Below are 15,634 nucleotides of genomic sequence, written 5' to 3'. Positions count from 1 at the left end.
GTGTTAATAGAACTCAAACCTACCCTCCGGCATTACTTGTTACTAAGAACATACTGACTGATCGCACTGACCACGTAATCGTTAGTGTCGAAGTTAACGTCGCTCTTCTCATCGGAAACCGAACTTAACTCGCCGGTCATGGTGTCTCCATTCACGGTTGATGGTGCGTACATATCCGCTGTTTGTGATTTGTTTATTCCTGCGCAAAGATAGGAACACATATTACAAAACATTCAAAATTGCTGTTTCCTTTGTCTTTTTATAATATTATAATATTAACACGCCTATCACAAGTATCATAATATTTTTAGAATTAAGCGAATGGGTTCGTCAAATTTTCATTAATTTGACAGCAACGATGTGCTAGATATACATTATAGAATAACTTAAATCTAAATAATCTTATTTCTCATAAAGTGTATATATATATGTATCTTTCAGACGATGAAGAAGACTGGAACAAAATGTTCACTGTACATAAATTAACTTACGAGATTTATTTCGCTTTCTCATAATGTACCACAACGCGATGATGAAGATATTAATGATTAAAAAGATGAGGGAGGTTGCTGCGAACGTATAGATATAATTCATTGTAAAATCCCCTTTTTCCGAGAGAACGTCCGGCAGGTTCTCCGCGTTATTCGGTCCTGCAGGATAAAAGCAGAAAAAAGACAAATATAGGGTTGAGTGATTATATTTACCGGAATGTTGGGCCTTCTTTTTCGATTTTAATGTAGCAAAGGCTATGGACGCAGCAATGAGTAGGCAAACAGAGGCAGAAACAGTGATGATAATGACGATCATGTAGGAAGAATTAATCTCGCTGGATGTCACGTCGGTAGGTGGAGCCTCCCCTGTAAGCCAAGCCAACGCCCCATCACCGAATTGTTATTCATGCAACGACACAGTCCACAATGGTTAGTTACAATTTTAGCGTTCGGATCGATCGATTATTAAACGATTGCCGTCGCGTCCGCGACGTTTAATTAGCGCGCCTAAGTCCATCAGCAATGGTAATACTTTGTCCGAGACTTCATCGTTACAGATATTATGACTATTAATCAGCTTACGCTACGTAATAGCAGTTAAATACTGGTAATTATGATAATCGATATTTCTCGTTAGGTGAACTCTAACAAATGCTGCTTCACCGTCGTTGATTGTTAATCAGAGTTTCACGTCCGATGTCGTTAAGCTAGGCATTTCATTAGACGTCGTGCCGATTTCGTTTTATCTTCGATTTGCTTTTTTAGCAGAAGGAGATCGAGATGCGATGATTAAAGCACGAATAAGATATGATATGAATTTAATGCAAAATGCGGACATCTTTTGTTATATAAGCTACGGTTCATTATATTCTTGTGACAATTTTAATGTACATGCACAATCGTTTTTAATAGGGCGAAAGTTTGATTTGGAAGAGGAAGTATAACTGGTATAATGAAATACGAACGGAGGAATGTTCGTTGGATTTTCTGTAAAGCAATTATTTAACAAAGCAAGCAAAATCCATTATATTTCCTCCACCATACCAAGCGGTTGTATCTTTCGTCTCAACTTGAAGACAATTGCATGTAAACATTTAAATTAGAACTGTTCATGGAAATATTCTCACTTTCTCACGAATGAAATGATGATACTTTTACTTAAGCGAGCTACTTCATTACTATTATAAATGGATTAGATGCGTCCCAGTAATATTCTTACTATTTCCCTTGAACCAAGCAAATATTCTTTAAACAAAAATACGATTTATATCTCAAATTACTGTTACTTTACTTTACTTCTATTCTACTAAAAGACAATCTATATGTAATCTAATGTATTTAATAAGAAAACGTATATTTCTAAGAAGTACGACTACCATATAATATCATATGTCGTATCAATCTAAAAATTGTTAGTCGAACCGTTTTCAATGTCTCAACAGTTTTAAACGGTCCTTTATGTTAGCCTGGTTAGAATGTTCATAATCTAAAATGGCAATTTTGCCCTAATAAAGCAGCTACTACGGCATATAGTGTTAGGATTATGATATTCTAAATACGAAAAATGAGAAAAGAAGATAACTTACGTAGCGTCTGAACTTTGACTAGGTCCGGTAGAAAGCCGCTGTCCCCCTTTTCGTTAATGGCTTTTACGCTGAACACATAGTAAGTTCCGAGGGACAATGCCGTTATCGTGGTTTTATATTCTCCCGGTGATACATCCAGATAGTGATATCGATCCTCATAGTCGAGAGCTTGTCGCCAACGTATCTGATAGGAGGTTGGCAAACCGCCTTCGAATCCTCTTTTCCACATTAGGGTGACGGAGTCATGGGTGACGTTATAGACCTCGAGGTCGGTCGGCTTGTCTGGCGGCGACGTCACGTCCAGGTGTATGATATCCGTCGACTGTCCCATTTTGTTCATCGCACGGCACTCGTATTTCCCGTAATCGTGCGACGTCACGCGGAAAATGGACAGCGACGACTCGGAAATTAATTCGCTTAGCTGCAAAAAGAGCAACACAAGCGTGTTCGTTTGGCGAGATTGCACGGCGGGACGATCAATTTTCGCCGGGGTAAATAACGTTTCGGGCTTTCTCGTGGTTTCCGGTGGGTAACGCTTTCCGAAATTGACAAAAAGGACGCTCGGTTACGTGGCTTATTCGAGCAATTTTCAAATTTCGGAATTATCCATTCGTAAATCGAGTACTTTAGGATATTTACAGTGACTTTTCACTACGTAAATTCTATTTTTATTTAAAAAAGCGCGTAGCTCTCTTTGCGTAACATACGATAAATTAAATAATGGGGAAATTTAAAGTTGCAGAAATATTTACGAATTAATTAAATTGATCGAAAACAAGGGAATGAAATTATGTTTTGCGAATGGTAATTCACGTACAATCGAAAGATCAGTGTAGAAAGCACGTTTTCTAGTTTTAAAGTGATTTTTAGGGAGTAGAATGGAAATCTTCTAATTTCTAAAATTCTACAGTTGAGATCAAACTTACGTCAGTGTGGGTAATGCCATATTTATGCTCTGTAACATTAGGTAGTAAAGTTTTTCCATTAAATGTCCAGGAGAATCGTGGCAAAGGGGAACCTCGAGCTTTGCAGTACAAGTACACGTTTATCCCTTTATTTGCTGCTGCTCTTCTCGTCAACGGTGTGTTCATCATTTGTGGTTTAACTGTATCAATATATTATTTTATTAAAAAAGAAAGATAAATATTCAAATCGAAAGTTATTGTCGACGATCAAGTTGTACGTACAGTTTGTAACGAAAAGTATAGGTTCGGAGGTAACGTTTCCGATTCCATTGTTAACTTTGCACTGATATTCTCCGACGTCTTCCTGATCAGGGTTTTCGATGTGGAGATAAGAAGTTTTGTTGATAAAAGAGGTAGAATATCGACCAGAGAGCTCCGAGTTGGAGCCAACTTTCTGCCATGTGACATACTCGTCTCCTATGGGGCTGCCATCCACTTCGCAGAACAATTTCGCTTCGATTCCAGGAGGATACACTATCCCTGACGTCGAGGTGCGTTTAATTTTTGCAGAGTCTGGAAAACGCACGGTGCACACGGAAATATTAATTTCTCCAGCGACGAAATACGATCGTTTAAACGTTTAAAGACACAAATAACATGTAACTGCGGTGATCATCATATTGTTATAAAATTTCAGAATTTTGAAATGCAAAAATTTGTAAATCTTCCAATTTTCAATTCTACAAATATTATATCTAACATTGTTTGATCATTCGAAATGAAACTTACATTGTACAGTTAAGTTCAATTGATAAAACGTCGTTCCCTCCTCGTTAGTTGCTTCACAAATATAAGTTCCAGCATCGTGACGATCCAATTTAGTGATATTTAAGGTAGAAGCGCGAACAGATATCCTTCTGCTATTGCTGACCAATGGTAAACCATCCCTAGTCCACGTGTACCTTATCTCATTAGGATTTCCCATAGCAGAAACAGAAATCACGAAAGGTTCAGCCTCCATTCCAATCAATTCGTAAGGTTCGATCGAGGAGAATATCGGCTTGTCTATAACAAACGGTTAAAGCTATACTCTTCGTCTACAATTATTTAACTTGGATACGCCAAAAACATTAAAAGCAGCCGACCTTAACTCATAAAGGCTATCATAGGTGAAAGTTCACCCCGAGCAATAATTTTCTTATTTTTCGTCTATCATCGAATAATAATGAAATAAATGTACTTATCTCACTTCATTCGTTTCTAAAATAAAAGGAATTCACCAGGTGAAATTTCAGCCATGATAGAATTAATATGATTTCCTTCGATGATAGCTTTTAACTCTGGCCACTTGCACTTTTCTAGCGTTCAAAAATATTTCAAGTGTGAGCAAACCCCGAACAAATTATTACTCGTACGCATGACTTCTCGTTTCAATTTCATGTCAAATATCTCGTCGAAGCATTAAAAATCTTCTCTCTTCGCTCAAACGAGAGCAACACCGAAACATAAAAGTTCGAGAATCACAGCAGCGTTACGCGTCGACAAAACGAAAATATTCACATATTCTTGTCTCTCCAACAAACGCATCGGACAACAAAAAAATCGGACGACTCTAGAATCATCTTTCGATATTTTCATCCAAAAGTTCCCCAGAGCAAAGCATTCCGGTACTAGCGAACCTAGCAGTACTTTATGAAATATTTTCAACTTTCTTTTTGCGACTGTCATAAACTGTATACACCGCGATACATCGACCGTATAGCGTGAAGTATGAAATATTCATTCGGATATCGTTCTGGCTATCATGTCGATGTCCCGCTGATTTTCATCGTTGACGCACTCTTGGCTCGCTGTATAATACTTACACAATACGTCGAGGGTGGTGGCATCGTGAATAGACCTGTCCATTTGATTGTTTCTCGCCTGACACGTGTACACCTCTCCGTTCATTTCTTCCGTAACATCCAACGTGAGCTCAACGAACGACAGAAATCCACCGTGTAAGCCGGGCTTAGTGCCATTTTTGGTGCCCTGCACGGGGATACCGCCCTTCCACCACGACATCTCCGCTGCCGGATTACTGCTGCTCGATTCGCAAATGATACGGCCCTCTTGGCCCGCGTGCAGATTTTGCGGCTCGCGGCTGATCTTCACTTTCTCAGGCGGAACTAAAGCAAAAAACAATGGTAATTTCGGGTCAATTGCTTGGAAGGAATTGCCACGCTGCTTGTCAGCCCCAAATAAACTTATTCGAAGATCAGACACGGAGAAGAGCAGGGTAGGCTAATTTATGTGGTATTAAAGGTAGCAATGGCGAGGTTTTGGGGGAGTTGGCAAACACAAGATTTGCGAAATACGATTGATTCGAGGGCTTTGAAACTTTAGGGAAGACTTTAGGATTTATAGTACAGGGACAGGAAGATTTTTTAGAGTCTAGGGTGTATAGGGCGGGACAGTAGAAAGTAAAGGATTTATTTTCTGAGCTCCTCTGCACAATAATTTGTCGAATAATAATATTAGCAAAAGTTGTAAGTTATCAGATTTTTTTTCTTTACTTCCATCATTAAGAGACGAATTTTTGTTTATTAAATAGAATATAGTAAGGTATTGTGTTATACATATGGCGTAGTATATCTTACAGTTCACTTTGAGGACGAGCATTTTGAGGAGAGGAATTTCTGTTGCGGAATTCGCTGCTTCGCATCGTATGCGCGCGTTATTGTCGGATGCGTTTACGAGTATCGTTAGCTCGCTGGAAACCGCGTGATCTCGCGTTCTCGTGGTTCCTTGTATCTAAAACAGAAAGTATATGGATAAATAAATACACTTGCTTGTGCCTTACGCTTTTATTCGTCTCGTCTCTTTGCAGGCAAAATTATAGTCCTTTTCATACGTGTTGCTTGAAATTGAGAAAGATAATCGAGCAATACCGCTATTATCGTCGGATCTGGTTTTTATCTTAAATCAAAATCGTAAAATATGACGTTTATATTTTATGTTTGAAATATTAGTAGTTTTTAATTTCATTGCAATGAAATTTCGTAAGTAAGTTATTCTATAAAATTTCCATTAAAAAGTACAATAAATCTAGCCCATGAGGCAAGTATAAAACGATCGAATAAAGTGCATTAAAATCGAATAACGAATCAGATTAAAAGGTGATAACTTCGCTTACGAATATGACAGAAATTTAATTAAAATTTTCAGTTCCGTTCATTCCGATCGACCGTATTTACTCGTTCTTCTCCAACGCCATTAAGTCACTCATCAGCAGTGACTAAAAAATCTCAATTTCACGACCAAACAGTCCACTCACCTTTTTATCATTTTTGTACCAACTCAACGTGGCGAGTGGATTTCCGGAAGTGGCGGTGCACATCAATCTGAGCACTGTGCCAGCGTCGATCGTCGTCCCTTCTTCGTAACCCGTGATGACAAGCCTCGACGGCGGATCTGTTGCAAAACAAATAAACCAACGCTCGTATTTCCATTCTAGTATCGAGCAATATACAATATCGTGACATCAATCCACGAAGCTCTAAGACACTCTAATTGGCCAACAAAATGCATCACGAGACAAGATTGTTACGCTTGGGATTTAACAGAGGAACTTCATCACGAATCTGGATGTCCCTTGAACTAAGACGAAATTAATTGTGTCTGCAAGTTCGTATTACACGGATAGGTATCGGGATTCATGTCCGAACGTAACTGTTCTCGATCCACTTGCTCATAGATCCCGGATAAACTGACAAGACACGCGAAGTCTCGGCTAGCTTGCGGATTAGTTTCATATTAATCTCGCTGTCTAAGACCAGACTGCGTTTCTGGGATTATATTTACATTACAGTCATTCGTCTAATTGTCTATCGTCTACTTCATCAAATTGCGTTACTCACAAATCACGGTTATGGTGTGCGTTCTGACGACGTTTTCGGTCAGCTTGACATTGGACGCGTCGCATATCACCACGATATTGCGACTCGTGCGATTTATGTTGAAAGTTACGTTCGAGGTGGTGATCCAGCCGCCTTGAGGGGCTGGCTCGGTTCTAGAGGCGTTGCTTTCGAAATTGTGACCATCCACAGTCCATTTGATATCTGCCGGAGGATTCGAGTTCTCCGTGGTGCAGGTGATCACCACTTGTTCGTCCGCCTTTGCTTCCGTGGGCCCCGTGATCGTCACTCCGGATGGCGCGACTGGGGGAAAAACAATCGTCAGTGATTTAAAGCCCTCTCTGGATGTGAAACGAGTGCGAATCACGAGCTACCAGGGTGGAAACTGGTTAAAGTTATAGCATTTCGATTTTGAAGTGTATATGGTTCTTCGAGTATCGGCTTTTTTTCGCACGATGATCTTACTTTAACTATTTTTATATTTCTCTCTGGTCATCCTAAGCCGAGAAGAAAATTTCTATTCTATTTGTTTAATGTAACGAATAATTAACTGCACTGTTAATCAATGCTACGTTATCAGAATTGTAGGACATATTTCTCTCGCTTATATTTTTAACTACAATTAACCGCACTTTTCCATCTCTAGCTATTTGATATTAAAATATTTCTTTTTACCCACAAGATGACATTAAAATCAAAGAATCGGTAAAAGGATATCTACCATGTCTTTTTCCTGTTATTTTCATATACAATAACTATTCTCTCAATATAAAAGAAAAATTCTGATAATCCAAAATTACGGTCCTCCGAGTACTTACAAAGCACAGTGAGATCTGCGTGCACCTTCATAGGCTCCACGCTCATAATGTTGGACACTTCGCATCTGTACCTCGCGTTATTGTCTTGAGCCTTCGCGATGAGCGACAACACGCTTTCAGAAAAGCTACCCTCGGTTCGATACACGGTCCTAACCTGTTCGTTGTTTCTGTACCAGACGATCTGCGCGGGCGGATTTCCGCCTCGGGATCGACAGGTTAGCTCCAATTGTTGTCCACGTTTCACAGTCTCTCCCTCGGTGTATCCTTCGATAACCGGCACGCCGGGTGGATCTGTAAAATGATGCGATCATGCAACTTCCGATTTGGACAGGGACATTGAACATGAACAGGGATCTTCGTTGTTTTAGTAATGGAAAAAGTTTCTCAATAAAAGTTGGCCGGAAGCTGTGAGTAGAACCGCGCGACGCGTGAAATTAACACGCTATGACGGCTGTGATGGTCGTTCGATGGATTCGTTCGACGTAACGCGTTACGTTGGTACCTATACCGGATATAATTGTAATTATCACCGGTATAATTTCGTTGTAATTTTAGTAATTAATGGTCGGGCAAATGCTCGATAAACCGACCGGGTGACGCACGTCCCGTGATCGATGCAATTTAGATGATTGGTAATTAACTAATTCGTCGGGGCACTTGTTCAGGTGGTTTGGCCTGCATTATCGTTGTTTGGTTACCGTGTTATTTGCTACGTGATCGTACTTCGAGATTTAGAAATACTAACGATAATTGTCTTCGAAAATTGAAATATTTGACGAAACACGAGGGTCTCGAGAAACGTGATACGAGTAAAAAAATGTATAAAGTTTCGCATAAGGTGGAGTTTCAATGAAAAGCTCTGAAAATGTTAAAATACAGTGCTATATGTACGAATTTGTAAAGACTTGGTGTTGCATGCTACTTTTGAGATTTAAAAATAATAATGGTAATAATCGTAGCATGGGAATATTGGAAAATTGTACTTACAAAAGACGGAGAGTTTAATGGTTTCTCTTAAGGGCATGTCGATAGGTATGGCAGGATGATTTGCTTCGCATGTATAATCCATATCATTGTCGTCAGCGGTTGGTACAATGACGATGGAACCATGAGTGTCGTATTTCAGCAATTCCTTCTTGTTTTCACCGGGCTTCTGTACTTCTTTGTCTGAAACAGCAGATAAACCATAATTTTGTATTTAATTTGAAGACACATATAATAAATTTTATTATATACACGTAGTATCTGTTTCATCTTAGAAAGATTGATTAAAGCTGGTCTTCAGATCAATTGGAGTAAATACTTGCTAGTTGTCGATTATGGAATTTTTAAAATGCTTAGAATTTTATTTATAGAAAACGCTTGTATTTCTTAGAAACTTGATTTATTAATTATAGAATTTACCTCTTCAGATTTTATTTAACGTTCTATGATAGATAATAAAATGACGAAATAGTCTCTATATCCAGAAAACGTACGTGTAAAATGTATAGGTAAAAGAGAAGATAGAAAGATCAAGAATAAAATAAATAGAGCAAAAAGGAGAAAAAGCGATTCGCCTTTTTCGTAACTCACGTATTTCACCGTCTCGCGGCTCGATTTTCTCAGGCTTTCCCTTTTACTATGTCCAAATGCGAACTCTTATCCGTCTCTCACAAACACGCGGACACACATACACGTTTCCATAAAACTAAGTAGATCCTCTTAAAGCTTACCTTAAAGATACTATAGATTAAGAAAACTCTAAATTAAATTTATTTCTATAGGATCACACACTTTAAAGTCTTCTTGCTTCTAAGGCTGTAACATGGATCAATCCCGTAACGAATTTCACGATAATACGTGGCTGTTACTTGGTAAAACGCATAGGAAAAGAAGAACAATCGTTCGTTCATATTTTACGATAAAGTTTCCTGCGTTTTTAGCCGTGAACATTATTTTCTCTAAAGCAAATTTACTTCTACGTAATAGATCGATATTATGAATTAGATTTATTCAATAATACGTTTCATATTAATTATTACATCGTTAGTAATTATTATTATTCGACTTGAGAAAAGAGAAGTCTCGTTCGACCTCTCTTTACAACGTTTTATCGATAACAGTAGAATGCGAAGATACTCGAAGTTGAAAAATATTTCCTTCGAAGCGAAGTCTTCTCTTTTGATGAAAATATATTAATAAGGAAGACAAGAGAGAAATAAAAATAGTAAAGAACGTTCGAAGAGCAGATGGGAATATTTATAGAATTATAGTTTGTTATAGAAATTTTACCCCAAAAGTGTATCTCATAGCTTTAATTCCCAAACTGATTGCTTTTAGTTGCAGTTCTGTTTACACGAAATTCTTAGCATTTATTCGTCTTAATATGGTTACGTTACAATGTTCTACCAGCGCCTGTAACTAGATTTCCTCGTCGATAAGATTTTTCGTTATCACAAGTTGATAAGAATAAATGAATAGCGAATATCGACTAACAGAGTTCGCAATAACAGGATTACAACGATGTAAAAGCAAAACCCTCTCTTAAAGATACTCGATACTCGCGACATTGCGCTTCAACAATATTTACTCGGCTTACGGTCTTGATCGTTCTCGAGACACCTGTTAAAATCATCGTGAAATAAGACCGGACAGGCTTTTACCCGAAGTAACAACACCTGTTCGTTTCCAGAAGTCGCAACTTCCGCAACGCAGCTATTAAGCGCAACACGCGAAAATGCGGCTACGGTAAGCGATTTTTTTTCCTAACGTCTCTCGTCTAATTCCATACCTGTCAAGTATTTCGATCACCAACGAATTATACACGAGTTTCACCTTATTTGTTCCAATTTCTTCGTTCCATAACTTCGATCGATATTTATCGAATATTCGCGAGGATCCGCGTTTACAAATTACTCGAACTGGTGAAACGTGATGTATATATATGAAATTTAATCAACACGCAGCGAGAATTTCAATTACACGACGTTGAACGTGGCTACATGTAAATTTCTATAATATTCCGTTAAGTATTAATTATTTCTGCTTGTTTGTTACTCGCAATGGATAAAGAAAGAGGCGTTTTGCTTGTTAGAAACAACGGTTATAGATGAAAAATATGGACGTTTCTATGTTTGCTACCGTGAGTGTACGTAAGAAGATTATAGGGGAGACTGAAAATGTTCGGAGGATGTTATATGCCGTGCATTAAGGATCTTGGAACGTTCGCTTCGAAATGTACATTAATTATTTTACTAAGCACTTGACACCTCAAGTCGTCTATCTCGTATTAATTAAATTTAATGATATCGCTGTTTGGTTAATTGATACCTGTCGTCGGTGATGTACCTAGAGAGATATGAAAATTACTGTCGACTATTTTCGATATTAATTAAACGATTGTCATGGAGTCTGTTTTTGATGTTAATTATACGACTGTTTCATTGGCTAATGGATATCATTCGCAGCATAAATTATTTCTTTTACAAAATTCACTGTGGCGGTTCATTTTGCTCGTGGAGAATGTACTCGGAACTCGGAATATCTTTCCTGAAAATAATTAATCAAGAAAATAAATAACACAGCTGACAACTAGATAATTATAAAATATTAATCAGAAGTCCATTAGAGTTCTATTACAATTATTATATATCGTTATGTTAAATAGATCAGGTTCCCTTTGTTACTGAATTACTTTTCTACATTAATTTCAAATATACATACATAAATTTTACATTTCTACTTATACGTAAATTTGTTATTTTATATTTAAATAGATTTTGAATAGTAGAAGGGAACTGCGATACGAATTATTGGTTTTAACGAAATATATGTAATTCTAATTTATTTCTCTAAATTGTAATTTCAGTTTCGTATAGTTAGTCACAATTTTTACAATAGAGATCCAATAGAGTTAATTGAGGTACAGCAATTTAACAAAGGAAATAGATGCAACAAGGATGCAATTAACGAAAGACGTCTATTGACTTCGAAAACGATGAGTTTCGTAACTCACGACGAACGATGGAACGTGTGCGAACGACAGCGAGAATTTGCGTGGATACAGTTAGAAGTAGAGTAACTCACGGGACTTAGTTGTAAACTAGTCGTAAACCACTGAAATTTTAGTCCAAAGTGTGAAATTCGACTGGGTGACGAACATGCACGAGTCTACCCCAAGAGTTCTCGTCGTTCCTTTCCGGGTGCTAAAGGTGTTCGAATTTCCGGACGAAACAGAAACGACTCATTGATTATGAATCAATTTACAAGATATGCATTATTTGAACGAAAGAGATAAATATTAAAATTTATGAAATGTTAAAGATATTTATAACAAATTACTTTGATATATTTCATAGCCAGCTGGAATACTTTCTGATGGAAAAGGTGATTCCAGTGATTTATTTAAATTTAAACGTATCAAATTATACAGAAAATATGCAAATATATATAAATTATCCAAAGTAATGGGATATCCTTTTAATATTTAGCGACGGAAAGGATGTCTCTTCGGTCAAATTTATAAAAATATGAATTTTTATAATATTATATAAACTTGTTATATTTCATATAATTATAGAAATATATTAAGCTACGTTGTTCGAACTTATAAAATTATACAAATTCTAAAACATTTGATTTTGTTTTCGTTTGTAATCTTTTCTTGACCAGAAAGGATTTTATTGTATTTTTCACTGGTTTCTGTAATTCTTCGTTAATTTTAGAACTCATGAACCTTAATTTAAGGAGATGACTCTAAAATAAGTTCAGCCGTATTTTAACAGGGTTTTCCAAGGGAAGAAAATTCCAAATGAAATACATTGGTAACTCTTTCGAAAACCTAAGAATAAATTCAATTTCCACATTTTTTTTCCATCAACCAAAGGTACACGAAACGACCGTGCCGTATGATTTTTCATTTTCTATTCGTGTTGATTTTTAATTTTTCAAGGAACTCCAATCTCCCAGTCCTGACAGGATTTTCAGCCATCGGCCAATTCTTTTTTAAACGAAAATTATTTTTCTCGTTCTAACGGGACAAAATAATTTCTCTTGGTTGTAAAATATAACAAAGATTTACTTAAAATTTATCGTTTGATAAAATTTCTGATTCTTAATAAATCTTCTACGTAGTCACCCTTTTATGCTGAAACGTTGATAAAAATTGCTATCGTTAAGTTAAATCTCTAAATTATTACGTGCTGTTACAATATCCATTTTTTATACATATATCCTAGTAATTAAATGCATACAAAAAAATACCAGTTTCCTTGATATTCTTTACTTGTTTTAATAGATGATAAAATTGTTTGAGGATTCAACTACCCTTTGAATATTTTATCACAAAATGTCTATGCCTCGTATATTTGTTATAAATATCGTATGTTCGTGCCATCAAACCTGTAAATCATATAAAATATTAACTCTCAAATAGGGAGTTATTTAACGCTAATTTCATTTATATTTTATATTTGAGGTAACGCGAGTCAATAATAATTATTATCGTATCAAGCATAAAATACAAATTAAAATGAAATAATCAAACCAAACTTGATTTCCTATGAATTACCTACGACCCAACAATATCAATTAACACCTGTTAATCAACACCATCTGTAGTAATTACCTCAGATTCTTTCGCAAGACACACACATACGCACTGTGAAATATTTTCTTTTCTTCTATATTTCTTTAAATTATATAATCCTGAATCCTGAAAATAATCCTAATTCTGTATCACCTTAGAAGACATCGAAGTAGATACATATTTCCTATTACTACATCATATCAACTTACAGAAATATTTCAACAAAAGGAGCCAATAATTTTTGAACGATTGCAGTATGGCCGGCTAATACACGGTCATAAACGTAATCAATTTCCCTATTATCAATCAAGGCCAGGTGGAAGAGACAGAAGACATAACGGAAGAGCTAGAAGCAACAGAAGACGGAACGTCAGGGACGAAACATTATGCTCGCTGTAAGCTTGAAGGAAGGGAAGAAAAAAGGAGGAGCAACTCGAATTGATATTAATAAGTCTCTTTCAAGATCGCGCCGGAGCTATGTCGTATTCTGGAATCAACGTCGCTCTGCCGTTAATAAATAATCTGGAAGGTGCATTTTCTTCGTGTGCTCGAGTCAGTTTCTCCTCCACACCCCCTCTCTCCCTCGTACAATCTTATTACTGATTAAAACGATCAAAGAGGAAACACGTCCTTTTCCTTTTCCCAAGGATTGATTCGTCGACGAACGAGTAACGACGCTAAACGTGGCGACGAGGGTGAACGAGGAAACGGAAGAGCAGAGAAACGATCGCAATTAATATCGTCGTCGCGGACCAGCCACTAGAGTGGCCTTTATCGTTGCAGCCAGGCGAATTACGAACGAAAAATCTTCACGCAGCCTGTACGGCCGTAGATAAAACTTTCAAGCTGCTGGAACAAGTACTGCAAACCATAGTTACGACCCTAGGGATCATGAAACGTTAACTATGTTGGAGCAGCACGAAAAGAACGGGAATGTTCAGGGGTGCAAGAGGGGCGGATAGCCAAGGGGGTGGTGGTGGAAGAGAGGAAGAGGCAGGGGTGGAACGAGTGGAAGTGCATTGTTGGAAAGGATATAATGGAGCAACTAAGACACTCTATTAAGTTATCCTCTGGTGTGCTTTTAAAAAACACTAGGTAGAAGAATGGCGCAGCCCCGTTTAAATATTAAACCAAGCCCGGAAAAATGATTTGAACTGCGCCAAGGAACGGAAAGCAACTGCTGATATCTTTTACGCTAACGTTCCCGACGATATACGGGGTAAGTGTGCGTCTAGAACGATACCTGTAGTTCGAGCGATTACGCGTTGCAATTTGTCCGGGGCTTTTGAGGATACGTTTATGGCGTCCATTTTTAGCTATTTCTTTCACGTTGGTGGATAGTTGGATTTATGTTTGTTGAGCGCGTGGCAAGGCAGCATACGGTACTATCAAATGGACTGTCGATTTCTGTGTATCGCGATCTAACACACGTTATGATATTTAATGGGAGATACAGAAAATTGCAATTGAGAAATTTGAAATTTCGACACACGATGGTTTAGAGGAATGTTATGGACACGTTGTCTTCTATCGACCATTTTCTGTGTTCTTTACGCGGCCGTAGGGTCCAAATTCAGAATGGAGCTTAAGGCCACGGACTACTTTCCCGAATTAAGGCCAATGCGAGGAATTTAGAACGTCGGCTGAAATAAAAAAAGCACTCGTTAAGCTTCTCGTATTACCAGCTTTATCACAGTCTGCCAAGAGGCATCCTTCGGAACAAGGAACCGCGAAAGTGTCTTTTCCAACTTTTGCAGGGCCACGTTTTAAACGCTCCAATTATTACATCTAACATCTTCGGTTCTAACAAACTTTAAACCTTCTTCAGATCAACTATCTATTAATTATACGCATCTATTTATTACCTACATCAGTCTACGAAGCTTTAAAAATATGAATTTGCCCATATCATACAATAAATTTGGGCAGATTGCCTGTGGATTTCTATGCTAATGATACTTGAACCATCTCGAAACCATCATTCAAAACCATATGTTCACATTTATTTTCCAATCAATTATATCAATTTCCCCCGATAAAATCCTAAAAATACGAATTTCCTTGGATCATCGAACGAATTTATTCGGACAGCATCTACAAAAGGGAATTTCCGATTCCAATAAAATTTAAATCTTCTCTATAGCCAGACGCATCGATTTACTTCCCCGTCTTATCTGTTTCCCCTGACATGATCCTAAAAACAGAAATTTACTGGAATCATCCACGGGATTTATGCAAACTGGCTACGAAAGAGAATCTTAAATCCTGTACGAGAAAAAAAAGGAAGTGGAAAAAGTTTTCGAACGTTGTTCGGGACGAGTGAGTGCGGGGACGACGTGGTTTTCCGTGCAGAAAACGTCTGGTTCCCG

At 37.5% G+C, this 15,634-nt stretch overlaps 1 protein-coding gene across 5 annotated transcripts in view; it reads right to left on the bottom strand.

Moving 5' to 3' along the window:
• The window catches only part of LOC126918008 (nephrin), a 482,531-nt gene that overhangs the window by 9,565 nt on the left and 457,332 nt on the right, over positions 1-15,634 (bottom strand). For 3 of the 5 annotated variants that reach the window (XR_007711189.1, XM_050725523.1, XM_050725525.1), the window contains exons 5-16: positions 8,684-8,863; positions 7,697-7,987; positions 6,882-7,181; positions 6,299-6,435; positions 5,622-5,775; positions 4,848-5,150; positions 3,772-4,047; positions 3,265-3,555; positions 3,004-3,182; positions 2,078-2,498; positions 492-650; positions 72-199 (exon numbers count right to left, since the gene is read on the bottom strand). Coding sequence is in view for 4 of the 5 variants with exons in the window: in XM_050725523.1 (XP_050581480.1) it covers positions 72-199; positions 492-650; positions 2,078-2,498; positions 3,004-3,182; positions 3,265-3,555; positions 3,772-4,047; positions 4,848-5,150; positions 5,622-5,775; positions 6,299-6,435; positions 6,882-7,181; positions 7,697-7,987; positions 8,684-8,863 (2,819 nt within the window). In the remaining variant the exon portion in view is untranslated. Of the gene's footprint in view, positions 1-23; positions 200-491; positions 651-704; positions 858-2,077; positions 2,499-3,003; positions 3,183-3,264; positions 3,556-3,771; positions 4,048-4,847; positions 5,151-5,621; positions 5,776-6,298; positions 6,436-6,881; positions 7,182-7,696; positions 7,988-8,683; positions 8,864-15,634 lie in introns of all 5 variants that reach the window. The other 2 variants (XM_050725524.1, XM_050725527.1) reach the window with 2 other exon arrangements.

The sequence above is a fragment of the Bombus affinis genome, chromosome 6 (genome assembly GCF_024516045.1).
Source record: "Bombus affinis isolate iyBomAffi1 chromosome 6, iyBomAffi1.2, whole genome shotgun sequence".
NCBI lineage: Eukaryota > Metazoa > Arthropoda > Insecta > Hymenoptera > Apidae > Bombus > Bombus affinis.
The sequence above is the reverse complement of the archived record's forward strand: the minus strand, read 5'-3'. Positions and strand labels throughout refer to the sequence as shown.